The following is a 27310-nucleotide window of genomic DNA, read 5'->3' as shown; positions in this document are numbered from 1 at the left end:
CCGATGACGCCTTTATTTATACGGCCGAACTAGTATCTCCTGCAATTTTTAAATTACGATGAAAAGCCAAAGAATTCTCTTTATGACAACAGCTATAGAAGTACGTAGGATTTTTTCGATATATTGATTTTTGCCAAAATGGCGCATTTCTAAATCGAAAAGTATAAAATGCCATGAAAAAATCATCAGGAAATTGTTTATAAAAAAGGAACTATGCAGTATAATGAAAAAATCCTACGTACTGCCTTAGAAGACATAATTCTAAATGTACAGTTAAAATTTCAAATGAATCGGTTGAAATTTGTTTGAGTTATGAGTTCGGCCGACTTGAAAAATGTAGTTTTGAGATAAACGCGTTTAAAGTTTGTAGAAAGTCAGGATATGAATAATGTTTCAATACCTAGAATACGAAAATCGACTTAGGGATTTTTGACGCACATAATCTTTTGGAATATAGTTCTATAGATACTAAAGTACCTTTTTAACAAACAAAAATCGATTTTTTGAAAATCCTACAACGGCCTAACCCTTAAAAATTTATATTACTTAATTCTGACTTTAACGCTGTTTATCTCGAAAACTTGAGCAGTTGATACAATGAGCTTCGAACATTATTTTTTCTTTGTAAAAAATACAATCATAGACGATCATCTGATTAAAGGGCTGAAGAAATCGTAATTTCCCCTTATTCCGTGTAAAGTTAACCATGTAGTTTTATTACAATGGAAGTTATAGAATTCTTGTATAGAGTTTGGACACTTCCGTATTTTTACTATTAATGCGTTGCAGTACACTGTGCCAGGTTACAGGTTTTCCTGCTTCAGGTTTGTAGTTGAAAGATTTGACGCTAACAGAGGGCAGCACTTGATGGGTGGTATATCTGACGCCATGCCTTTCATAATTTTGAAGATGCTGAGGATACTTACAATGTAGGTGCCAACTACTTAAACTATATTGTTGGATTGGCGAAATTTCTCATTAGTCACGTATGACTCCAATAGGACTAAAAATGTGACCGTCATGAATCTTCTTATAACCCAAGTTAGTCCTTTCGCAGCACACATTCAAATGACATTCCTTCATGAGGTCATTGAAGATAAAGATATTTCAAGATCCAAATAATTTTAACAATATAAACTATGATTTTACATGCATGAATTAATCGTATTTAGTTATTTAGTAAGTTGAAAAACATTACGACGGTTGTGTGGTTGGTGTCGATCTTTTCATTCAAGTAACCATCTTGACGACATACATAAGACAAAATCCATATATGGTTGGATCCATTACTTATTTAACTTCATATACCAGAGTAAAATATTCGGTAAGCGCATCTTTTCCACATATCTACGAAATCTGGAAACTTCAGGGAATGTCTTAGGATATTGGTTATGTATACATTTAATCGCTAAGTACAATATATTATCCGTTGACAGCGCGGCTGTGACGATTTGCCCATAAGAGACTACAATAAAACTCTTGATTTTTAACAGCAGTTATTTCTTGTTAAGTGCCGATAACCTTACCTGTTTCTTCCTACATACATATACTCCTTGTTACTGTAGATTCAACATAATTATGTCTCATTAAGGTACCCATCTAATTCCCATTCTCATTGAAAGAATTACCTTGACACAGATTTGATGCGAAAGAGGATTCAGAATTTGTAAAATAAATCCAATAGATCTCAAAATATTAAAATATTAAATGTTTCCTTTAATAACACTAATTTTATGGTAAAAACAATTTAATAGTAATACTCATTAACTTAAAGAGTTATTACTCGTTACACTGCGACGAATAAACAGTTAGTTTACGATAGCCATTAAATAGAAAAATGTTTCGGACAGAAAAATATATATCTTTTGACAATATCACTGTTTATTTAATATAGGTATAAAATTAATTAGTAAAATCATTTAAAAATTATTCGATATCGTTTTACATTATCAAGAGCATAGTAGAAATGCTAATATATACGTATGTGTATATATGTCACTGGCACTGTATTTACTAAAATAAAAAGCAAATGTAATAATATGCTTTCAAAACTTTCATTGCTACAGGTGTCATCGTTCATATTCATTCAAGATGATTAAAAATGTAAAGGTACCATTAAACCAGTAAATGCTTGTGCAAGAACGCAGAAAATAATTACTTACTTACAATTAGAAAATGTGAATTAAAATGGAAAGTATTTAATGTTAAGGAAACCTGCACGTATGCCTGTATGTACAACGCAGACCCAACACTACAACTAAACATGAATATCATCACAGAACCGTTTTAAACTGTATATTCTCTTACCTTCATAATTCTGGACTAAAAATAGCAACAACAAGAAATAATACATATTGTACCAGTCATCAGCAATACACAAGGAAACTGTGGGATACGAGTGAACATTTTCAATAAACTGATATTTGGCAGTAATTTATAAATTCATTGTCAAAAGAAATTCTTCCACCATTTTGATTTATCAAATAAAAATAGTATCGGAGGATACTAACTCTAACTTTTGTTCGCTGTACATCGACATGTATACTATATATAAAAAACACACACAATCGTTACGACTCACGCGCGCTTGCACTCACAATAGAAAGCTACTTATCTAAAACAAAAAAAAAATGACATAATCAAAAGCTATTGCTAACATTAAAGGTTCACCATGAGAGGTTCAATGACACGTGTATTAATCAAACAGTCTCGAGGAACGTGACGAAAAGAATTTTCGAGTTGATAAATATTTTACAATTAGGGTTGACCGTACAGTAGATCATTAATTGGATGAATAAATTACAAGATGATCATCTGCGCTGTTACGTTGCAACGCAGACAGCAAGATTACAGCATCGAGGTTAAAGTTCCTCTAGCTTCAACGATTTCCTCTCTTCCTCATTCCTACTTTATACTCGACACTTTTTTCTTTCTCTCTCTCTCTCTCTCTCTTTCTCTTTTACAAAACGCTACGAATTTATCACATAGGATATCCAATCGACGGTCTTCGCTACCCGGTGATAGATGCCAGGTTGTCCAGGTTGGGCGCAGGAATATCCAGCGGATACAATACCAATCAGATACCATCTGCCGGTCTTTTCCATCATCAATGGTCCACCGCTATCGCCCTACAATAGGAAATATAATGTATTTACAGTGAAAGTCAGTGATGACAAAGTATCGACTGTACCATCTATTAATAGAATTTTGTTAACGATTGATTACAAATTGTATTAATTTACCTGACAAGAATCCTTCCCGCCACCCCGATAACCAGCGCACATCATCTCGTCGTAGATGACGACATTTATGCCATTTGAACGGTGCCATCTCTCGCATACACGATTATCTATCACAGGAACATCCACCGCCTGTAGAGTCTTAGGTCTCAGTCGTGATCCTACGAAGAAGAGGTATCACAGTCACAAAATGAAATTGTCTTATGAATAAAATAAATTGGTGTTCCTACTAATTTATTTACCTGCTTGCAAAGCACCCCAGCCGGCAGCCCAGCCGTACTGACCCAGGAAGTCCTCATTTTTCTCAGGTAAACAAATAGGTGCTATATGAGGCATGTAATGTACAGGTCGATCCAGTCGAAGTACCGCCACGTCAAATCTATTTCAATATATTACATACCGTTAACTGTTTTATATTTATTTACTAATTGCAGTGCATATTCATTCCATAAAATTACCTGTCAGCCTGGGGTGTAAATTTGAAGTAGGGATGCACGCGAATTTCTCGAACGCCAAACGTGTAAGCCGGTAAGGTTTCTGAAGCTGAGTTCACCACGTAATCTCCAAGAGTGACCTGCACTTGTCGTGCGGACGCCCTGATTTGTCATTATTAAATTATTAATTATCTAAACTGTCCAATTAAATATTTATTTGACTCAACTTACTTAGCTACGCAGTGTCCAGCAGTTACCACATGATAACGATTCACTAAAGTCCCGCCGCATCTGCTAGATCCTATTCTGATATACGCCTGGAAAGAGTATATCAGACGGAGTTTAAAAAAAGCAAAATGTCATTAATCTATAAATTATATTTTTTTATAAAAAACAATTACCTGCCAGGGAAAACTGCCAAAACCAGCCTCGTCCCCACCGACAATACGTCTCTGTGCAGTCTGCTTGGAAACTGAGATACCGCAACCTAAAATAAAGAAATTTTTGTTGAGACAATTCAACCACAAAAAAATGGAAAATCATGAAATTACGTTGCAACTGAATGTGGCACAGGTTAATCACGCGAATATTTTCAATGGTATCCTTGATTTGTCAGGATGAAACCCAGAGATAAATAAAAGAAAAAACAATCTAATGATTAAATTAAAAAAGCGTACAGCATCGCAGCTCATCATGTCAATTAGTTACGAAAGCCGAAACAATAGAATCTCACGCGCAGGCAGGCAAAGATGCATATGTATAGTAAGAAAGAAGCTAAGAATAGCCAGGTACAAGTGAGTGATAAACGAAAGTGCAGAAATGGGGAATATAACAGAAACAGTCACAGTCTTGAAAAAAAAAAAAAAAAAATTGAAAATAGAGAAGAAAGTCATGGATTTTCATAAAGTCATCCTATAGCGTGTCTGATCCATTTTCATGTCTTGGGGATGTCATGCAAGGGACTTACGATTGTCATTGATGGTCTTCGTGTACGACTTCATCGCAAGCAGGTGAGTCTGATCTTTAGGCGAGTCGAGCGTGTTATAATCTGAGCTAGATTTCGCGCCTTTTCGTTTACAGCAGGCGAACATAATGCCGCCGCAAGCGCCATCCAAAAGCCCGGCGGACATCCAGCACATTAGAAAGAATTCGCAGCTTCCGCCATCGACGCATAAAGAATCGTCGCCCTCCCAAGGTGATCTCTTACGTTTTCGTGTCTCTGCACATACCATAGCCAAACGTTCAACGTGTTTTTTCCTTGTTTTATGAAAAAAAAATTTTCCTGATACTTTTTCCTTTTTTCTTTTTCCTCCTCGACGGCACAAGTGCAATTGGATAGCGCGAGTTCCATCGAATTCTGTTACTAATACTGCATACTACATACAACCCGGGCCACATTTAGGGCAAGTTTGTTATACAGGAATGTGAGATAAGAAGTAGAAGAAGAAGAAAAAGCCAGCGAGAAGCTTTTATGGAGACAAAGATAATGAGGGGAAAAGAACGCACGACGTTAGTGTCTCAAGGGAATTTCAGGATTATCCATAGTATACCCTGTATATATCAAGACTATTCTGTTCAAACGTCCCAGATTGTTGTAAAGCATTGTCAAGTGGTTGTCAATTTAAAAGACAGATGTTAAATTTGACTGGTGCGCTTGGAACGAAATAGCCCTGTATAAATATAAAGGACAGGTAGAAATAGCTGCTTCTTAATGCAGATTTTCCCTGGATATAAGAAAAACGATAATCTTACCGGTATCGACTCTAGGAAACTCGTTGAAAATCTGCTTACGATAATCTAAAAGAAACATTTTTTTTATTGCACACAAAGTGAAACTGAAAAATGAATGGCTGTATGTATACCAAGATTCTCATGATGAATTAATCGTATTGCAGTACCTCGAATATCGTCATCCGGTTCCTGCAGTTGATTCGATTGAAAGAACGATGTACCGGAAATGCCGAAGGATGACGGGAAGTCATTGTCGCGAAAGATCAATCGTGGAGTTCTATGACCCATGACAGGTCTTACGTAATCGGCACCAGCTACCGGACTCCTCCATGCAGTTTTGTGTTGCCTCCAAGACTGAGGATACTGAGATCCAAAATAATTACCAGTATACCCAGCAGCCCTTCCGGTTGCGGGGACTTCGTAAGGATGACCCGGTGCCGATGGGAATCTGACATATCTTTTCCTTCTGACAATATCGGTGCTTCCTGTCCTATTATTAAAATTAGTAGCGGCATTTCCGTCTAGCTGGATATCCTCCAATAAATTTGCCTCCTGGCTCCTTTCAATTTTCAATATATCTGAATCACTTCCGGATACCCAACTTGTACTCAAGATAAACACGAGCACTAGGAGAAAGCGGAGTTGCAAATTGGCCAGCTTCATTATCACTGCAAAGTCAAAGAATGAGAAACATTAAAAATTAATAGAGGAGCATCAACTTGCGCAATGCTAATTCCATACTACAATAAGTGAAAGTATTATTGGAGAGACTTGATGAAGATAAGGAAAGAGAAAGATCATGATTTTTATTAATAAAATTACGCTCCTGTAACGCAAGCGCTTCCGCATAATTACGAAGGGGAAAGTAATTCCACGATTATCATTGTAACAGACGGCAAATCGACCGGAAATATCAAACCGGATGTGATCAGCATTCCTTGTGACATATTCGACTGGCCCTCGTTATTACTTACTGTGCCGTGTGGCAATACAGCACCACGTGAAAGAATTTCATATTATCCAAAGGCGTAGACTCATTAGACTAATGCTTTCTTTCTTTAAACTACTGTAACTACGCATTTCTTAATGATGGCAGCACCATATCTGTACAACGTCAAAACATTTTAGAAAAAAATAATACAATTTTTGAAAATAAAAAAAACTCCTCGGGTATCTCCTGGTCAGGTACATCAAAGATCCCGACTTGAGCCACTGAAGAAAAAATGAAGAAATAAAAAAGAAATTGCGAGGATAAGATCAACAAAATACGACACGGTCCTACAATGAATAGTGTACATCCTGGGATTCCCCACAATAAGATTACTTTGTCTATGTCTGACAAAAACTGGTTTTCACCAATACAAGTATTTCAATATTGTACTCTCTAAAGTCTTTCTATCTCCATTAGAGTCAATTCCAGATTTTCTAGACCGGTCAGGCTTCATTCTACATTCTCATAAATTTCACCGTCAGCCATCCAATATTCCAATTACACACAAATATATAAACAACTTTTTACTTTGAAAAATTCTTCAATGTTCTACGTTCACCAAAATGATGTCACTACTCACTAACCGCCACGCGTCAATGTTCAAATATAAGCGAATACATACAATTACATAATCGTGCCATAATGAGCGCAGTGAGTGAAAGTAAAAGAACTCATCCCGGAACTCGCAAAATGACTAATAGCAATAACTTTTCGTACCAGCAAGATGCTAAGTAACACCCCCTCCCGCCCCCCACAAAAAAAAAGTAAAGTACATACACAAATTTCTTCTACGTGTACACTACGCATCCCAATTCCACCTATAATACGTTCATATTCATCATACTCTCGTTAAGCAAATACATTACGATAAAGAAACATTAACGAGCATAAAATTACTCGAGAGATAACAATCTTGACACCCTTTTGTAATTTCTTATTGTCTTGGTTTCCTTTCTCCGACTGTGGAGCTATTCTCAAATCTTCAACAACAAAAATCATCCACACCGTCTACGACCTCACTTGCCCCAGTAACAATTGCTGCGAAATGAGCCTTTATTTAACGTTAATTGCAATTATTCTAATGGGCCTCCCCCCCCCTCTTTTTCTTTTCTAGTAGTGTACTACTTTTCCAGGCATACAGTATATGCCTGGAATCACATCAAATATACTATATCGTTCGCGTGTATCTGTACAACGTGAATTAGAAGCATCGCAGCGTGTGGCAGTGCCACTGTTATTACTCGACGGCCATGAAGTGTTTACCACACTGTACCAACTGATTTACAGTGAACGGTTCGAAGTGTTACTAGGTCATTGGCTCTGTCGTAGGAAGTGAAAGTGGCTCTCGTCACGATGAAGTTCACGTTCATGGGATTTTTCGCCAATCCGAATCCAGCGCTTATGGAATTCTCGTTACTCCTAGGAATACAATGATAAGCCATTGATTGGACGAAGACAATGTATGCTGCTATTGCTGTGACTGTGATACACTGTACAGAGAAAGAATTTTTTTCTATTGACATAAAAAAAAGTGCAAAAGATGATTATGACAATGAATGACTTACGTCAGGATCTCATAGAGGACCCTTCGATTGATTTATGATGAGCGATACCCATACTTTTTATTGGCTAAGAACTTTCACCTTCTGAACATAAGAAAGTTTCCGTGGTTTAGGTGGAGTGGTGAGAATTTTACTCTCGTGACTTGAGATGAGAGAGACGTGTGCCATCTGTCTGAGATAGAATTTTTTTTTCTCTCTCTTAATGTCTAATACTGTTTCCATACTGTTGTCATTTTCACTATTTGATTTTATGATTTGGTATTTGCTAACTTTTGCCAGTGTCTGTATAGACCGTATAATGGGTTTAAAGAAATTTTCCGCGACCTTGAAGTGTGCTTTCTTCACGCTCTGATTCCTCGATATCAGTTTGCCGTGAACACTTTCCATTGTGTAACGATATCCCTTTTTTGTTCTACCTTTTTTCGTTTGACGTTTAAACGTATCGTTAGCATGCTATTATCAAGTAATAATCTACTTCGAAGATATTAATGATAATTGTTGTTTAAACAATATCGTTTTTTTTTCTCTTATTACAGTTACTGGATTTATATTTAAGTTAAAGAGAAAAAAAGAGAGAGGCGAGCCATGAGGGACACAAACGGTTGATTAAATGATAATTTCTATATTAATACGGAAGGTTGAATCAGTCTGGTAAACACCAATTTTCTATATGAGAACGGCAATACTTTCACTTACTATAAGGTGCTCGATTAGTAGGTATTGGCTTTTTCCATGACCAAAATCTTTTCAAAATTCATCGTATAGGGGATTCGCCATTTTCCTTATGCCTTTCTTGTACAATTTCTCGAAAAACATGTCGCAGGTCGAACAAGATCCCACCATCGCAAAATATATCTAACCTAGCTTATTGGAATTAACATCTATATATAAAAAATATATATAAATAAAAAAACATCACTCACCGACTTTCTGTAAAGTATCGTCGGTCAATCCAAATTTCCAAATAAAATTACGTGCGTCGGCTCTCACGAGAAAAGGACGAAAAAGAAAAGAAATGTTGAAGAAGAAAGGAAATCGACACTTTCTAGCAGCACAGAAATCACAACAGCACCAAGGTATCACTTTCACACTAAATCAAAATTCGCGCTTCTCTCGTATCCTCGATGAGTCCCATTCGATTCCTCGTTCCGCATTTCCAATTGCGGCTTCCGGTGGTTCAACTTCAAAATAACAGAATCCAATTCCAGGGTAAAAGAGTTCCTTGCCGTATTTCTCACTGATTATTTAAAAGTACCATTCTTGTCTCAAGAGTAAAAGGAAGAACGAAAAATGTAATACAAAATAGAAATTTCGAAATTTCGGAAATTTTGAAATTCAAGCCGGAAACCAAGAGGAACCACTGTAACCGGATTACTTTTAAGTGCACTTGCAGCTGGACCCGCGAACCGACACCCGGGACTAGATATTCTCAAATATCAGCTACATTCGGACTTGTTAAATGTTTGTACGGAAATGTTAAACCTGTAGTCGATTACTAGGGACACTGAGAGCCGCGTGTGTAGACCCGTGAGAGCCTCTACACGGTCGACTGATGGCTACAGGCTCTACACCAAGCACCTAGTCCCGATGTTGGCCTTCCTGACTATCTCTCTGCCTGCCAGCTTACTTACTTACTCGCTCACTTGCCAGCCTGCCTGCCTGATGGTTACCGGTACCAACCGTATAGCCTACGTTGGCTCTCACTTTCTCCAGTTTGTAGTTTCATTTCGGTATATAAAACTCTCTCAAAGACCACCAGTCCTCCCACCATTTTACTTGGCCGGTGACTCGTTCTGGATCGTATGACTATCTGTCGTTATCCTTCTTTATCCTTATTTTCCATTTCTCTTTGTCAGATAAAAAATTGAACGAGTAGCAGGAATCTTTTGACGCTAGTAACCACCGACGTACAGTATATGTAGACTACGTACAGACATAGTAAAAATGGTCGGCTGAAGGAAAAAGATGACAACTGCAGACGACGGCGAAGCCCTGTCTATTTCTAATGAGCAGCTGTATTACGAAAGTATAGAGAACGTAGCCAATAGGAGTTTATTGTTTATTTGAACGGTTAGTTTTTTTGGAAACCATTAAAACTAGAAGAATGAAATTTAGCAGAAATATTCTTAGTTGAAAATTATTAGATACGTGTGAGACGAAATTGCAATTTTTACTTTTTTAAGGGGAGAAAGCGGGGGCGGTAGATGATCCAAAGGGTATCCGTGTCTCTGAAATCGCATGAGTCAAGAACGTGATATTCAAGCAATTGAATCTTCTGAGAAAATAAAGAGGTACGGTTTTCAAAAAGAAACCCGACAACTGGTGAACAGGGAGAAATGAAATTTTATACATTTTTTGTTTTTCATTTAAAAATGAAAAGAAGAAAATTAAGGTGATTACGTACCTCGAAAAGGTTGGTTTTCGATTCAACAATTGTATGTTGGATGTGCATTGGAACCATATTTTTATATTTGCAATCAGTTGTTATTTATTCTCTTTTGAAAAGGGGAGATACCTTTAGAAAATTCAAAAATGTCAAAATGGGATTTTTCCATAAAATGCTTGTTGAACATTTCAAGAATGTGAGTCCAAAGTTTTAAAGCGAAATTCGAAGTCCTTACGATTTTCTAGCCTCTGAACGTGACTCGTCTGCGCTCGACTTTGAAACGCGCCACGAACGGTTTTCTCTCAAAACCACATTTTCGAAGATCTCGTGCGAGATAATTCAAAAATTATTTTTTACGTATACATATAATCAACAATATTACCTTCCACTTGAACCAAGAGGTTTTTAAAAATTATTTTATTACCGATAAATATAGTTTATATTTCTTGTGAAATTCAAACATTTCTTCAAGACATGTGTGATTTTTTTAATTCTCAATTGTTATCATCTTTTTTAGGTTCAAATGGAAAATATGAACGTTAAAAATGAGAAATGTTCTTTTCCCAGTGTTTCAGATCAATACAAAGGACTCTAAAGTGTACGAGATCGAACAACTCGCGCCGCAAACGTCTCCATTGACAGTGCCATACAGCAGCCATTTCGAAATATTTTATAACACAAACATTTATTTTTTAATAGTGCAAAGTACAAACAAATAATACTAAACGTTTCAAGAATCTCTAATAAATTTTTCCTTTACAACAAAATTCGTTAAAAGTTGCTTATTTTGGCCCGCTTAAAGGTACTTCCTCCCTTAAGGAGTAAAGGAGGGTTAAAATTGAAGTTAGGGATAGAATTCTTTTTTATTCATAGACATGAAAGATGTAGCAAACCAGTAAACATCAAATTTCATTAAAACCGGTTCATAAATAAGCGAGATAATGAAGGGTCCGGGAGAGGAACTGAGATTAACCCTCTATGGGCCGAATTTTTCTTTTAACCCCAACAAAATTGTGGGAACGAAAAATCAGAAATTATAAACCTATATATGCAAATGAAAACAAATTTTTGCGTTTAAACAATTTTATTGCGATATATTCACTATGTGACTTTCAAGGCACACCGGCCTATAAAGTTATAGTTATTTTGTAAAATGTCGATAAATTAAAATGTGACCTGAAAGTTACACGGGCCCATAGAGGGTTAACTTCATAACAAAAAATAATCACCAATGTTTCGCGAAATATGGGTAATCAACTAGTTACATATAAAACACGTAGTTATTGGTAACCGAATAAACACTTTACGTTGTTCCAAAAACAAGAGTATACCTAATCTTCGGTCTTTTGAAAAAGACTCGTTATACCGTTTTAAAAAGGATAACAATAGTTGAGAGAATCGTTAATTAGATAACACTGAGTAGTTTTTTTTACAAATGTTAGCGTCTACACAATCTGTAGCACAGCTCATTCGGTCTTCAAATAACTCCCCCCCCCCCCAAAAAAAAAGAGAAATTCACATTTCAAATAATTATAATCGAAGCAATAAGCAGGCTGATCATAACTGACACCGCTGTACCAGGAGAATTGACGTCGCGACGTTAATATATCCAAGATATTAAAACCCAGAAGACAGAATTCAACGACAGTAAAATCAAGAAAGAGGGAAACTACCTGTTCCAGGCAGCGCGGAGAATCGTTCCTTTAAAATTCGTGGGTGAAAGTTAATGACTATCTCGCGAGACGAAGTAAAACTCAATGATTTCGGTCAATAACTGCAAACTCTAAGAATAACTAATAAATAATGCATTGCATAACAAAAATTAATTTTTCATCGACAACGTCAATGAATCACTGACGTCTGTATAATTAATAAAAAATAATGTCACGAGTGACGCTCGAAATACTCATAACATAAGACAAACAACCCCATCCATCTGCTTATGAAATTAGGAAATAATTTTATATTCAAACCGGTTAACATTCGTTATCACGTACGAGGATTATCCAAATGCCTTCAATCGCGGAATCATCCTTGGAAAGTCGTGGTAGCGTCGCCACGTCCAATTATTTTCGATAGTAAAACCAAGAGATGTAAATGAGCAGGACGAGAGGCGCCTACCGAGCGAAATCGAAAGTGCTTGAGGATGACCGAACGGTTGGCCATACAAAATACTAAAGTACATAGAAAATATATACATATATAGGTACCGTTTGCACGAAGGATATTATAAATATATAAAAAAAAGTATTTACATAACAAGTCAGAGGTACGATACGAAAATGGTGTTTATAATGATGCTGGTAAAGCCTGCAGATGCAGAGATAAATTCCAGTAGGATGCATCGTTGGACTTCCTGCAGATGCACATGGGAAAAATCTAGGTCGTCGAGTGTCGATCGACGATCATCGATGCTCTCGAGCGTCCCGACGTCGGGTCTCTAGTCGGCTAACTTCCAGACTTTCTCTCACTGGACTTGAAAGTTCAATCCTTTTCCTCCTGCTTCTTTTAGCTTAGATCAGATTAGATACTTGATGTATGTACATACGACAAGGATTGGTACTGTAATCAAAACAGATTAGAATTTAACTGAGTGAGGGTACGATCCTGATATGTGGATAAAAAATATGCAATCAAGTATGCATTAATGGTGGACATAATCCATGTAAGTAAAACAGATATAGTTGATCGAAAAATTATTTTCCACCAACTACAAATAAACCGAGGCTATTGTAACTGCACTAATTATATTACAGGTAAGTACTACGCAATTTTAATGATTGGCAAATACTCAGAGATCGACGACTCTTACCATTGTCTTTTAATGATACCAGAACTTGCGGGTTGAATGATCGATAGATCCTTCGGTGAGACTTCCTAACGGATGTTGGTGGATCAATAATTACGATCGTTACCCACCCATAGAGTCATTTGTTGACTGACTATTGAATAATACCATTGGTTCAGATAGACATCATTATATTCCTTGTTTGCTGATTGATGAGACTGTGTGAACAAGATGAAGAAATAAATATTTTATTACACAAGTTTACAAAGCATTTGCGCCGCCAGAATATTGAAACTCGGATGATCATAAAATACAGTAACACTATAAAACAATGTACAAACAGAACCAAAAAGAGAAAGAAAAAAACCACTGCCTCATAATAATGTGCTAAAAGAGAGCGTGTCACCCATTTATACAAGTTTTTCCATATCCCACTTTTTCAAGTCATCCGACAGATTGCATGTCATTATTAATTTTAGTAATTTTCGTTTTACACAATTTTTTTAATAGTGATCCAGTGTTCAGTGAATTGCACTGTCTGCGAATAAATAGGTTCGCGCGATTAGATTTACACAGATGAAATGATAGTCAGATGAACTTTGAAACGTCCTGTACCTATAATCGTATCGTATGTGTGAACAGAGTTTACTTTCTCAAGCACGCGACTGCCGTCACTACGCGGCTCCTCTTACTTTCTCCTCTGCAACCAGAAGTAGGTCCCGGATAGTCTTTTCGGGCACCGAGAGGACCTTGGCACAGGGACTCCAGTACCGCCTGTAGAGGATATAATTAAATAAGAAAAGTTGTACCAGCAACTTTAAAATACTGAATATACGTAGGGCAGATACCAATTATCCTTTTTTTTTCTTAATATATCTTTAATTACTTTATTATTATGTTTAATATTTGTTTCATGAACGCCAAAATCTTGATTGTGAGAAACTCTATGAAAACGCAATATATACATATTTTCCGCCTATAGTAACAAGTAGTGCAAGTAGAAAACTCTTGCGAAACTTGTATACAAAGTTACTCTGAGAAGTTTACGCGCTATTTCGCGCGCTTCTCGATTTCATTCGCACAGACACGAGGCTGCGCCTTAGTTTCATTAGCGAAAGTGAATGATACGTGACGATTTTTCTAAATAACAAATTTCTACTTGAATTACGAACAGTTATTTCTTCAAGATTCAAGCGCTACATAGGTAATGGAATACCGCGAGTAGAGCGAATGTAGCGACACGAAATATTCAGTGGATAAACGCGAAAACTGCAAAAACAAACTCCGTCGATAAAGTAAAAAAATGTATAGTTTAGTATCTAGGGAATCTATAGAAATGGATATTGACAACACTGATAAGCTTTTACGATGGCCACCAATGCAAAAAAAATACTCGCTGTGGTGATAACGAGAGGAAAAGAAAAATGAACGTGATGAAATCATTTCGCGATTCTTTGAAGACTGCCAAGAGCATTCTTATATTAACCGGTAGCGGAATATCCGCGGAATCGGGAGTGCCAACATTTCGGGGCTCTGACGGCTTTTGGCGAACTTATCAAGCGCAAAATTTAGCAACTCCTGAAGCTTTTGCTGCGAATCCGTCACTCGTCTGGGAATTTTATGAATATCGTCGACAGCTCTGCAGCAAAGTACAACCAAACAAAGTGAGTCCAGGGAATTAGATATCAACAGTATAAAAAAAAAAATTTGAATTCAAATTTAAAATTATTTCGATAGGCTCACGAAGCTATAGCTGCTTTTGAGAATCGTGCCAGAAACGAAGGCAAAAGTGTAACCATCCTAACGCAAAATGTTGATGGTCTTCACCAAAGAGCTAGCTCAAAAAATGTCTTAGAACTTCACGGCTCCCTGTACAAAACGCGCTGTACAAAATGCAAAGAAATTCTTCTCAATGAGAATATACCAATTTGTCCGGCTTTAGAAGGAAAAGGGTAATCAAGTTAATTTTATTATGAAGCACTTATTAAAGATTAATTTGCATATTAAGAACACACCAATACAGAGCACCGGATTCCAAAGAAACTTCCTGCATACCAAGGGAACAGTTACCACGTTGTGCAACAAAGACTTGCGGATCATTGTTGCGACCACATATTGTCTGGTTTGGTGAAAATCTTGAGGAAAAAGTCTTGGTTAAGGCTTGTGAGTCAAACGATGTATTCATATATTATTTCATATCGTTAATTACGAAATCTATTAATCGTTTTCTACTTTGTTCAGACGAGGCTGTCGAAAACTGTGACGTCTGCATGGTCATTGGTACATCTTCTATTGTTTATCCAGCTGCCATGTTTGCGCCACAAGTCGCCCAGCGCGGTGTACCAGTTGCAGAATTCAATATAGAAACGACATCGGCGACACGACAGTTTCAGTAAGGGTTTGTTATCTATTTAACATTTATAATCTTTAAATTATACTGATAAATGTATATACAAATATTACAGTTAGTTTATATGTAAAAAATAGTAACATTATCAAAGTAGAGTAAAAAGTAAAAATATTTTATAACATGCACGTTTATCTGGTACGAATCTTCACAGTTTCTCCAAGTTTCGTGATATAGTTCGTTCTTGAAATTGCTCCCACGTATGGAGTCTCGAATGAACTTAATTCACTGTCGCCTCTTGCCATCATTGCTTGTATCTAAATGAAATGATAAAACAATTGATAAAAATATAACTCCTTTACTGCTACAGGTATCATTTCCAAGGACCCTGCACGATAACCGTACCGGAAGCTTTGAAGTCACAGTGACAACGAGTAAAAATTCTTTTGAAATATTTTTATGTTGAGAATATCGACAATGTTCAAGAAGATTTGATTATTGTGATGTGTAAATAAATATTACTTACCTCTAACAATGCACAATTCGGTCGGGATACCCAAACTTTCTAAATACCAAAGCCATAGTTTCTGCTTGCTTGATAAATCATCCCCAGGACCTTTTACTTCTACAATTTTACACTGAAAATTCAAGTATTAGATATAAAAATATTCAGTATAAAAATATACAGAAATAGAATCCAACATTATTATGACTTACCTGTCTTTTTTCATAATTCCAGACGATGAGATCAGGAAAGCCTGACTTCCATGTATTATAGTCCTTAGCTAATTTCTCGCAAATGCCAAGGATTCCGTCCAAACCCAAACAAATAACCACTTCCTAAAAGAAAATGTTTTCTTTCAATACGTTTGTACGATAGAAAGTACAATACGTGTATTTATAACTTAAAAAAAAATGTTACCTTGAACTCTTCACCACTCTTGAAGAGATTTTTGTTCATAATGCTCTCATAATCACAATACTTAATATACTTTACAACCAAAGTTTCTACGAAACTCATAAAATCCTGTCCCCGTATTGATTTAAATTTCTTTTCGAACAAAGAACTTCTAATATCATAAAAGTGCTTGGTGTATAAATCCAACGGAGCTTCTTGATAGGAAGATAAAAAGGCACAAGGAGCCGAATATTCATACAATTCCTCCCAACATAGAACGGCAAATAAAAGCACTGGCAAGGATCCTTCACAGTGGCTTCCCTTACTGAATCCTTCCGAGAAGTAATGTTGCATAGCAACTCCTTCGACAGACATATAAAGACTGCTTTCATCTGCTAAATTCATTATCCAGGTACTCTTAGAACCTGAAATATTTCTGAAAATATATTTTTTCATTGAAGTATCGCTATTGACTTTGTAAAAAATAACACTTATAAATGATTTTTGTACATACCCCTTCATCAATGTACTTCCTATAATCTTAGTTACATTTGGATTCGATGGTAATACATTCTTTACCCTTTCTACTGCTGCTTTTAGATTGGCTTTAGTTTCCTTACTTATTCCAGTTTGTCTTCTTAAGAGAGTTTCAGCGCGCTTCAGCCAGTTAGTCGTGTCCAGCTCAGTGATGTTATTTTGAACCAGCGCATCCATAACGAATGTAGCGCTGGATTCTAAATCTTTTTTATAATGTTTTTCTAGGAGGCATAATTCTTGATACAAGGAAGCTTTATTGCTAAGCTGCACATGCTTTTGATTTATCAAGACGTTTAAGTATGTTATTACATCTTCAATGTTTTTAGATTTTTTGAAAGCATCCACACTCTTTGAGATTGTCTTCACCCAAAAATATTCAGGAGCAAACTTCTTTACATGAAGTGGAATTGAAGATTCTAAATCTCTATAACAAAAAAAAGAAGAATTTTTGAATAAACTTTGTAAAAGATTTATGAAAGTATATTGATATACTAACTATATTGATATACTCACTCCTGCTTCTCAGGTAAGGATATTAAACGATTGTATGAAAGTCTCCCAAGATCTCGTACAATATCCCATTTCTTATTTTCGATGGCTTTAAGCAAGTCGTGATAATTGGCTTTGCTTTCTACATAACTGAAAAATGGTAAATATCAATTTAACAATAATATAAAAATATTGAAAATTTACTAATACCTGATTAGATGTTCTCTATTGCCAAAAATAGGAAAGAATTTCATTTCTCTGGTAGGGGTTGGATAGAGAATTTTCCCTTCATGCACTTGGGTAAGAGTTAAAAACATATCACCCAGATCTTTTTGAGGGTCCTGCGATGGGAAAAATAAAGTAGCAATTCTATCAAAGGTGCTAGCCACTTTTTCTGATATATGAAAACATGGGCCAAGCTCTCTACATATCATGTTTCTCAAGGCATTCTTGGGACTCTTGGCACCAAAAAAATATATCCTAGACCCTTGCACCTGCTGCAGAAGGTTTTGTATTGATATCTCCTTCCTTTGACCATGTGGCACTTTTGACTTTTTACATATACTATCAACTTCTTTTACTTTTAATAATTTTAATAATATCTCATTGTCTTGGGATTGAATGTCTGCAATGAAAAAAAGGAATATAAATAAAGTGTTATAAGTGTCATGAATAAAATATCATACCTGAAGTGCCCATATTGTGTTTGATCAACTCTTGGAAAACAGGGATTAGATCCATATCAATCTCATTATATTTAATATCAGATATTCTGTACCATGTACGTTTTCTCTTCAACATTCTAGCAAGTAACATTTGTGCTTTATGACTAAGAGTTAGAATAGAAAAAGTTATATCCAATTCCTCCTCATTAAAATAACCACAATTAACCCCTCTTGAAAAGACTTCAGTGATAATGGCAAAAACATGCGCAGCATGTTTTTCACTTGGATATTTTAAGTCTGTAACATCATACATCACTGCAGCATTAAGATTTAAAGTACCATATTCCATTTTAAACTCCTTATCCAATCCTTTCAAGTAAATTTCTTCCAAGTTAAAATTATTGGACTTTATAGCACCTTGCTTAGCTAAATTAAAGTTTTCAACAGCTTGTTGTACCAAGTCCATATCTATCCTCTCGGAAAAGAGTTTCCTAGGACTCAAGCTTTGTTTATACTTTGGAGACTTCGAAGGACTTGTACTTGATATCTTTACTAAATTTTCTAGTTTTCTTGGAGATAATTTTGTCGGCGTACGCAGTATCCACGTCGACGACTTCTTAGACGGCTTACTCTCAGAAGAACTGAGTGACTGACGTCTCTTGCGAATCGCGTATAATTCGGGACTTCTATCCCTATTCATTCTTACTATAGAATCATCAGATATTGATGAACTATAAAGCTCTTCTTGAATATTAGTTTTGTTATTGTACGTTACATAAACATCAGTTTCTTTTGTTTTTATATTACGTGATACACGTTGTACTTTAAAAAACGTATCAATTCTTGATTGCTTCATCATTATTAATAAAATCACCTCTTTAAATGATAAAAAAAATTATGTACACATTAATCAATTTTCGTGCGAAAATCATCATATGCACTGCTAATACGTCATGCATGTATGTACACACCACGGTATGCTTGATGCAAACTGATACAAACTAAATGTGAAGATAAAACGCAATCTAGTGTAAAATGTACGATACAGAATACTGAGTTACTTTATCAACACAGATGACATTTCCTCACTCAATAATTTAGTAGCAACTAAAGCGACTTTACCGACTAAAGGTAACACGAATAATCCCTAAAATCTTCCTAGGACAAATATACCCATGAATATTTAAAAAAAAATCATCGAAGTAATACTTTTTGCTATCCAGGATAAAATTTCTTTATTACTCCTTCTAAAATTGTTTCGAATTATTCATACTTTTTTTCTTACACATCGCTGTGCGCCTACCACAACAACATTAATTACATTTATTTGAATTAATCACCTAAAAGTAAGAGATACAGTAAGCGTAATTATTTTTATATTTACAGATTATCTTTTTTTTGTTATCATCGTATTATGATCTTGAAAAGACTTCCTTGCTGCTTCTTCCTCCCTTTTTCTTCTCGTTTACGCTTATTTAATTCTCCCTAGCTTCGCATAACGCATTCCGCACCGCAAAGTACACCAAATTATAATAATCGTGTTTCCCCAGCATCATGCAATTTCTCATCACAACATTACGCCCTTTTACTCTCTTACACGACTGGTATGAAAAAAGTTTCCTGCCATCGAATATAATACTTCACACGAGTAGAAGAGAAATGCAGAACCCATCCCAGTGTGATTTAAAATCCAGAGTAAAGTAAAATGTTATTCGCGACAAGGACCAAGACAGTACTCTTAAAAAAAGGCTAAACAGAACAAGGCGAAGAGGAAGAAGAAAACAAATAAAAGAAGCACTGACGAGCCATAGCGTTTCATTGTACAAGGGGAAACAATGAATCAGATGGAAGAGGAAATAGAAGAGAAAAAAGTCCAGTCATATACAAATGGATATGGAGACACAAAAGAAGTGAATATTATCCTGAGAAACTAGTATTCTATATCACTTCTAATAGGAATCTCATGATTGCAGATGGAGAAATTAAAAAAAAAGAGGAATGAACGTGATCAGTGTTGATAATTTGAAAACTATGAAAGAAACTGTACAGAGTGTTTCAGCAAATGACGAGGAAGTATTGAGACAGGAATCGACAGAGACAGAAGAAGGATAGACGGCTTACAGTGTGCATGAGAGAAACGAAGACTACATAGTAAAGCTACAGAGAGTTTCACTTCGATTCTATTAATATCCAAAACTCAAAATGACTCGTACTTTCATATTCGGCATATGCTTCGTGTTTTTTTTCTTTTTATTCCTTTTTATACTTTTTTCTTTCTTCCATTCTTTTTTTTACTTCAGAATTTGAATAGGCTTTTCGTTTAGCTACAACGCGCATTTGTTACGTACAAGAGGAGCATACTGCCTATGGATTAGATATAGTACGCTAAGATCTTTCTTTAATATGAATAAACCATGTGTACACTTAGATTTCTTAACGTCATCGATTTACTTCGTAAAAAGCCTGTACTCCTTGAGTCCAACGTAGAAATTTCTTTATCAATTTTTTTTTTTTCTTCATAGCATGACAAATGAAGGGAGAAATCTCTCATTGTATATTGTTTAAAAACAGATTTGAATTTGACGCCGGCCTGTACGTGGATCTAATATATTTAATATATATTGCAAGATGCATCTCTAAAAACCGAGGATTAATCAAATTGCTGTCTTGACCATCTTTAATATTTTTTTTGTAAAAAAAAGTGTAAGGGAGATAATATTACATAATTACTACCTTAGAACGTACGATAAATTTAATGCACCATAAAAGATGTTTTTGTATAATTTAATGAAAAAGAAAACTCTATTGCGTATTACACAATAAAGATCGAAGAGACTCCCTAAATTTCCTTAGAAACTGTTATAGAAATTTTGCAATTTTCTTTTTCATGTGAGTCACAATACATTTCGATGTATCGATACTTCATTGACATCCGACTGTAACTTGATTTTTTGCTTTATCCAAAAAAAAATGTTTGGACAAAATTACTAATTACATGGAATACTTAAAAATTTGCACAACAAAAAGAATGAGAGAACCAATTTAAGAATTAAAAAAAAATAAAATAAGGTTACCAAATGACTGTTTAAAAATTATACTCAAAGGCATCGCGCAGATTTGCCATATTGTACAGATTTCATATCATATTTCAAAATGAAGATGACGAAGATGATAATGTCGAAAAACAAAGAGAAGATCCCTCCCTTCGATAATCAAATAACATTTTTGTTTATCCCTCTCGTCGCTGTCATTTCGTTTTACAATAAATATTATTCTAACTTTGTAAAGCGTTACTTCCATCTTTTCGCCTCATTCTCGTTACCCTCGTTTTTCTCATTTTCTTCCTCTTTTTACAAAACATTCCGTTTTGTAGCAATTAACGTGAAAGACAGAAGGCGTCGCCAAATATATCCGGTAATATACCAATTACAGTTTTGTATTCTTTCTTTCTCACTCGTTTTTCGCTATCCGTTTCACATCATTTTTCTAGTTCTATAAGTCCTGACAAAAAAATCATCAGACACCATATCGTACCAACCAGGCACCGTCAATGAGTAAATTGAAATTAGTCTTTTGTATTGCATGATTCACGAAAAAACAAAGAGGAAAAGATTAAAATAAACTCATAACTATTATCACTGATTCGTGTATTAATAATTGCAAATATTTCTTGTTTCAATGACTAAACAGAGTTCTGAAATCTAACTTTGTTCAGATTGCGGAGAAGAAATAAAATTCTGACTGAGTAATTCAACGAGTCGCAAAAACGTTCAGAGTAGAGGGCGAGTGAGATTAGATGAAATAAAAAGAAAAAGTCCACACGACTCAGCGCTGCCAACATAATTCTGTAAAATATATATTAAGAGCACGTTACCCATTTCCGCTCCAACTATTTCTGGAGTTTCTCCCATGTCTCTTTTCTTTTTCTCCTTCCATCGTTTTCGTAATTTCTTGTCTGTATCCTCGTCAAAACGTTTAATCGATCCATATACACTTATCCACTCGTGGTCTGCGAAGCTTATCCTTCTTGCAACAATTTTCTTATTTTGAAAAAAAAAAAAAGAAAAAAGAGAAATAATATATGGCTGAGAATATCGAAGGTTGAAAAAAATCCTATAGGTAATCCCAAACGCTCTGATAATAGCGACACGGCCGACTGTGCGGTATCTGTTTCTCTGTTTGTCCTGTCCGTCTCTGTATTTTTAGTATTTTTTAGTGTGGCTTTTCAAAAAATGTATCTCGGACGTGACGGCGGCACGAAGATTCCGCCTAGAAATCGTATGCAAGCAGTCTCTCTCGTAGAAACCAGAGGTCGTACACCGTGAATTCAACAAGGTGGGACTCGTATTTTCCGGTAAGGTAAAAAATAATTAGCGAAGCCCCCAGTGACGCAATGGCAACGGCAATGGGGGTGCCGACAGCAGGCATCATGTCACTTCCATCGCGAGTGAATTAGTTTTATTCGCCCTGACGAGTTGCTGCTGCTGAGGCTTACCATCGCAGGGTGAACCTTCGACACTGTCCACCTCCATGTCCAATCCTTCACTAAAAAAATAAAAATAGAATTTAGTTACTGTCATTGTAATTCAAAGCGAAAATTGTGTGCTTGCCTTATTGTACAAGCCTTACCTATTACTATTAAGCGTAATTTCCCCAGTAGATGGGATTTGCTGGCCCTGACTTTGTTGTTGCTGCAGTTGCTGCTGTTGTTGATGCTGTTGTTGCTGCTGCTGTCTAGCCAGACTGGCGAGTTTGCTGTGCGAAATTATCCCGGGTATCAAATTGGACGGCGGATGCTTCTGGGGTAAAAGTAAAGTGGATTGGTTGTTCACCACGTGGCTCGTGCTGTTCGGTATGTTGTTTGAATTATGTAAATGAGGCGAAGATGGTACTGGACCGTTCTGATGTCCATTGCCAAAAGTCATAACAGTCCCAGATGTGCTAAACACTCTGACTGTTGTGGTAGTAGCGCTACTGGTGGCACCAGCAGCACTGTTACCACCGCCGTTTCCACTACCGATTGTAGCGCTGCGATTATTCGTTGGACTAGTCAGCGTCTTCGAGAGTAAGGATGTGGCACTGTTAATAGCCAATTGTCTATGTTGTTGTTGTTGTTGTTGTTGTCTAGTTTGATGATTGGATTGGGCCTCGATGGATGTACACTGTGTCGATACGGTAGTGGAGGTTGTGGACTGATTGGTCGTGCACGAGACGGAGGACGAGGATGAGGATGGGTCCGAGGTAGAAGTAGAACAAGTCGAGGAAGTATGTACACTGCTACCACTGCTACCACTTCCACTGCACTGAGGCCGGATCTGCTGTGTCACCACCGGTGGCTGCCCTAACGAACTGCCGGCCAAGGAGGTTAGGGCGAATCGTGAGCTGCCGAGCTCGTCTGTCCGCGAATCGCTCGAGCTATTGTCCGACGGCACACTTAAGCACGCACTATTGATAACACTGCCACTACCACCGGCCACTGCCAATTCGAAGTCCGACAGTGCGTCCACTGAGAAGTAATCCGAGATGTTAAATTCGGTTGTAAATGGAGGTTCGTCGCCTGGACGATCAAGTTCTACATCAACGCAGATCGACGTTGCTTCCGGTGGGAACGGATATGGAACTGGATCCGGTCTCGAGGATATCGTCTCGCCTTCCGACTCCGAGTCGCTCGACTCCTCGCTTGGACTGTGCATCGACGCTGGTGGTGTTTTCGGCCGGAAATGTAACCTGCAAACGTATTATTTATATAGTTCAATACTTAAGAATGCGTAATACCCTATTTATGAATAAAAATATTTTCATAGAAACACATCCATACCATTCCTTCTTGACAGTGGTTGTAGCAGTCGCGGTTGGATCTGCATTGTCGCGTTTCGGCTCGTGTATCGTGAAGTCCAACGAAGACCACATGTCATCCATGTCCGTGACACATCGATCCAGAATAACCCTAGGAAAGAGATGATAATAATATTGAAAAATTAATGACTTACTGTGTGGTCTTCCTTTAGTCTTCAAATTATAAACCAACCTGCCACCTCGACCAACTCTTCGTCTTGCTAGACCGATACATCTCGGTGTTGGTTTACTAATGCTGGTGAGAGCAAATCGGTACCTCTTATCAGCCATACCGCCTTCACTCCTGTCACACCAAGGCCAGTTGCCAAACCCACCTGATACAGGCTGTAAAAGCATATGGACATAGTACAGCGAATTATCTTCACTGTAAAATCTTACCGAAAAATCAAGGACATCCTCTTATAAAACATACCGGTAGATAACTGCTAGTTCTGTTTCGCCTGAAGGCGAATTGGCCCTCGTCCGGGGTATCCTCGTCGTCGCGGTCCGAGGGAAGTGAAGGCTGAGAATGCGAATGCGATGGAAGCGGACTGTCCTCGTCCGAACTAGCCAGCGGGTCCAGCCCGCCTCCAAGAACTGCTCGGCTACCCCGGCCTGCACCACTACCCGTACCGCCGCGAATACCACCGTCGTCAAGACTACCAACACGACCGTCCGTTTTGTGCTTTCGCTTCTTATACTGTCTCTTCTCCTTCCTAGGCATGACCTCGTCCTATGTTCATTGAAAAATACAATTATTAAAAGATTCTGCGCAAATAATAAACTAGGACAACGTATACCATGACGAACACTAACTTTGCCACAGACTTTGTTCGCCCAGTTCTGATGAACACCAAACTGATTTGTGAAAAGGGGTGCGAAGGCTGGTCTCGACGTTTTCAGGGCAGAAACTTCGGCCAGGATCTGACCACTGAAGTCTTGCGCTTGATACCTGATGTAAAGTATTAATTTAACACCAACATTATCAATTTAATCAATCATGTAATTACCTCTTCTCATAGACTTCTATAGTTAGGTGGAGGTGCTCTCGTTTTGTCTTCTCTCGCCTCTTTACCAGCTCCAGCAATGTCACTGCTCGGCTTAGGTCCCTACGCAGCTTAAGCATCTTCTCATAGCTGGTCTCATCGTTTTTACGATTCTTTCTCGTTTGCATCTTCTCTGTTCTCCGTCGGAATGCTAGGTAAGGATTATTCGCCGCGGATCCCAGGCGATGCTCGGTCTTAACCGTTAGTAGTAAAGGATGTTGCTGTGAGGTAAAGAAAAAGTTTTTTTTTATTAATTTAAACGTCTATGGTATAAATTAATTACGACCGAATGCTCATTACATGCAACATAATAATATGTTGAATATTTATTTTGTAACAAACTGAGGTATTCTTTGTTCCACAGAAAGTAACATAACCTAACTTATATCAGTGGTACTGAATGACATCAATACAATCAAATGAAATTTATGTATTAATTACTACTCTCAGCTTATTGTAAAACTGCAATAAAATATGCTTTCATTATGATTAGAAATTTGTAACACACTTCAGCATATGGATAATGTATATACTCTTTTAATACCATAATCTAGATTCTTTCACAATAAATGTGTTTTCTGTTAGATTTTACCGATTAGAGATATTAAAATAATAGAGAATACAAATCTCACCGTTTTTAGACGTTTGTTGAGCCAGTAATCAAAGACTGCGATAATAAGATCATCGTCTTCCTTGAGGAGTGCTTTAGCTTCGTTAAGGGTTACAACTGTTTGTCCAGAACTTTTTTCAAGCCGATCCATCATCTCCTCGAATTGCAACGGCGTCAGGTCCATTTTACGGCTTTGAACTCCAACCCATTTTTCATCCTCCGAGTCCATGTCATAATCAGGGATATCTTGTTCCATAGCAAAAGCTGTAGAATAAAGTATATTCATTAACACTATTGTATAATAGAGTATAATCCAATAGTAGAATAATGAATTAATTGTATTAAATTTATGTAACTTTATCCAAATCTGCTATTTGTATAAATAATTTTACAATGCAATGCCTGATAATGCTATTCTGATTTATACAAAAGTAAGATATGTGAACCTGTATAGAAAGTACTAATGCTTAAGTCATAGAATTAATGGAAAGTGACATATTTACTCACGTTGCATGTGTATGAGTTGACGGGGCAACTTGTAATCGGCGGGATAAATCTTGTCATAAGCTTCTACATCTGTCAAATCCGTTACCTCAGGGGTAGGAATGATTAGACCCGTGCATATTGCTCTTTGGAGGTGGTGTTCCTATTATTACAAGGAAATCATATAATAAATGTTTTCATTGCAATTTTAATAAGTTCTACATTTTAAAATTAAAAATAAAACTACTAAAGATCTAATAATTAAATATAATTAAACAATTATTGGACAAAGACAATCAATAAAGTAATCAGAAAAACAAGGAACTCATGAAAAGTAATAATGTTAAATAAAAAAAAAACAAACACCTAGATTAAAAATTCTAAAAGTAAATAATAGAGCAATAATCAAGAAACCATAAAAGGAACAGAGGACCTAAAAATAAATGCAAGAAAATGCTGTAAAATGCATAAAGCTAGTCATCGATGAAACTTCATTCGGTCAAAGGGACGATGCAGTCCAGATGAAAATAACTAATGAAATAACCACTGACAGCTACATCTGATACATTTACAAGAAAGTGAACAACTCAGAGAGGATAAAACCACTTTGTAGCAATGTAAACAATAGCAAAAACCCGTAAAAACGACAATTTTCCATTAGAAATTTATTATATCACAACGTTCGCGCCATCTCTCGACGTTTCGCGAAAACGGCGGGGTGGCTAAGATGGCGGATGGTGAAAACATGCTGGAACGAAGCTGGATGGTCAACTTACACATTCCTCCTCCTTTTCCATGCCGCTGGGCATTTGGGGCACCGCGCGGTTAATGGCCGAGTAGTCCGGAAGATCCGGCAGTTCCTCGGCCATGTAGATGGGCATCGGCTTCGAGGCATCCAGGGCCCGGGCCCTGAACGACAGCTTGCTCATCCTGAGGGTTGCTGACTCGCGTGTTGACAACCGAGATGGTTGGTGTCGAGCCGAGAGGCCTGTCGGGTCGGCACGGGCCTGGGACTTCTGGGCGTAAGTCTTTCTGGGCCTGTCTGGGGCCCTGCGGCCGTATCACCCGGCACGGCGAGCGCTCAGGGCCTCATCGTCGCCCGGCCATCGCGCTGGAACACGGTCACTCAGTCACCAAACGAGATATATCACTTTGAAAACATGTTTGCGTGACACGGTCCCTGTTCAAAGCCATCATGGCCGACGCACAGCCATTTACACGATCGGCCACGACAGTTCCTCAATGTGACGCGCGTCGCGCGGGAATCGT

General features: G+C 37.1%; 4 protein-coding genes across 7 annotated transcripts; 1 reads left to right on the top strand and 3 right to left on the bottom strand.

Moving 5' to 3' along the window:
* Window positions 1-2458: 2458 nt before the first annotated feature.
* Window positions 2459-9689, bottom strand: LOC107264508 (trypsin-1). 2 transcript variants are annotated; one of them, XM_015732835.2, is made up of 10 exons: window positions 8881-9689; window positions 5572-6072; window positions 5426-5470; window positions 4641-4892; window positions 4075-4160; window positions 3905-3990; window positions 3698-3835; window positions 3482-3618; window positions 3243-3400; window positions 2459-3128 (listed from the first exon to the last, which is right to left on the bottom strand). In XM_015732835.2, exons 2-10 carry the CDS (start codon window positions 6065-6067, stop codon window positions 2970-2972), a joined length of 1557 nt encoding a protein of 518 aa, XP_015588321.1. In that variant the 5' UTR covers window positions 6068-6072; window positions 8881-9689; the 3' UTR covers window positions 2459-2969. The 2 variants fall into 2 exon arrangements, with proteins under 2 accessions (XP_015588321.1, XP_015588322.1); XM_015732836.2 differs by lacking the exon at window positions 4641-4892 and having other exon boundaries at window positions 8881-9682.
* Window positions 9690-14489: 4800 nt separating this feature from the next.
* LOC107264507 (NAD-dependent protein deacylase) lies at window positions 14490-16010 on the top strand. 2 transcript variants are annotated; one of them, XM_015732834.2, is made up of 5 exons: window positions 14490-14795; window positions 14869-15083; window positions 15155-15294; window positions 15373-15523; window positions 15849-16010. In XM_015732834.2, exons 1-5 carry the CDS (start codon window positions 14556-14558, stop codon window positions 15904-15906), a joined length of 804 nt encoding a protein of 267 aa, XP_015588320.1. In that variant the 5' UTR covers window positions 14490-14555; the 3' UTR covers window positions 15907-16010. The 2 variants fall into 2 exon arrangements, with proteins under 2 accessions (XP_015588320.1, XP_024937486.1); XM_025081718.1 differs by having other exon boundaries at window positions 15373-15529; window positions 15849-15979.
* Window positions 15519-19143, bottom strand: LOC107264506 (fanconi-associated nuclease 1). Its single transcript, XM_015732833.2, has 8 exons — window positions 18089-19143; window positions 17613-18027; window positions 17427-17552; window positions 16891-17337; window positions 16401-16812; window positions 16196-16318; window positions 16005-16116; window positions 15519-15795 (listed from the first exon to the last, which is right to left on the bottom strand). Exons 1-8 carry the CDS (start codon window positions 18924-18926, stop codon window positions 15764-15766), a joined length of 2505 nt encoding a protein of 834 aa, XP_015588319.1. The 5' UTR covers window positions 18927-19143; the 3' UTR covers window positions 15519-15763.
* A 142-nt stretch (window positions 19144-19285) lies between these two features.
* LOC107264505 (enhancer of polycomb homolog 1) lies at window positions 19286-27293 on the bottom strand. Of its 2 annotated transcripts, XM_015732832.2 has the most exons (11): window positions 26818-26970; window positions 26066-26204; window positions 25581-25822; window positions 24913-25169; window positions 24719-24854; window positions 24336-24635; window positions 24096-24247; window positions 23886-24014; window positions 22697-23794; window positions 22563-22612; window positions 19286-22107 (listed from the first exon to the last, which is right to left on the bottom strand). In XM_015732832.2, the coding sequence occupies exons 1-11, from the start codon at window positions 26968-26970 to the stop codon at window positions 22043-22045; spliced, it is 2721 nt and encodes a 906-aa protein (XP_015588318.1). In that variant the 3' UTR covers window positions 19286-22042. The 2 variants fall into 2 exon arrangements, with proteins under 2 accessions (XP_015588318.1, XP_015588316.1); XM_015732830.2 differs by having other exon boundaries at window positions 19286-22612; window positions 26818-27293.
* Window positions 27294-27310: the final 17 nt, after the last annotated feature.

This window comes from Cephus cinctus, unplaced genomic scaffold, assembly GCF_000341935.2.
Source record: "Cephus cinctus unplaced genomic scaffold, Ccin1 Ccin1_scaffold0171, whole genome shotgun sequence".
Lineage (NCBI taxonomy): Eukaryota > Metazoa > Arthropoda > Insecta > Hymenoptera > Cephidae > Cephus > Cephus cinctus.
Note: the sequence above shows the minus strand (reverse complement) of the source record. Positions and strands in the feature narration are given on the sequence as shown.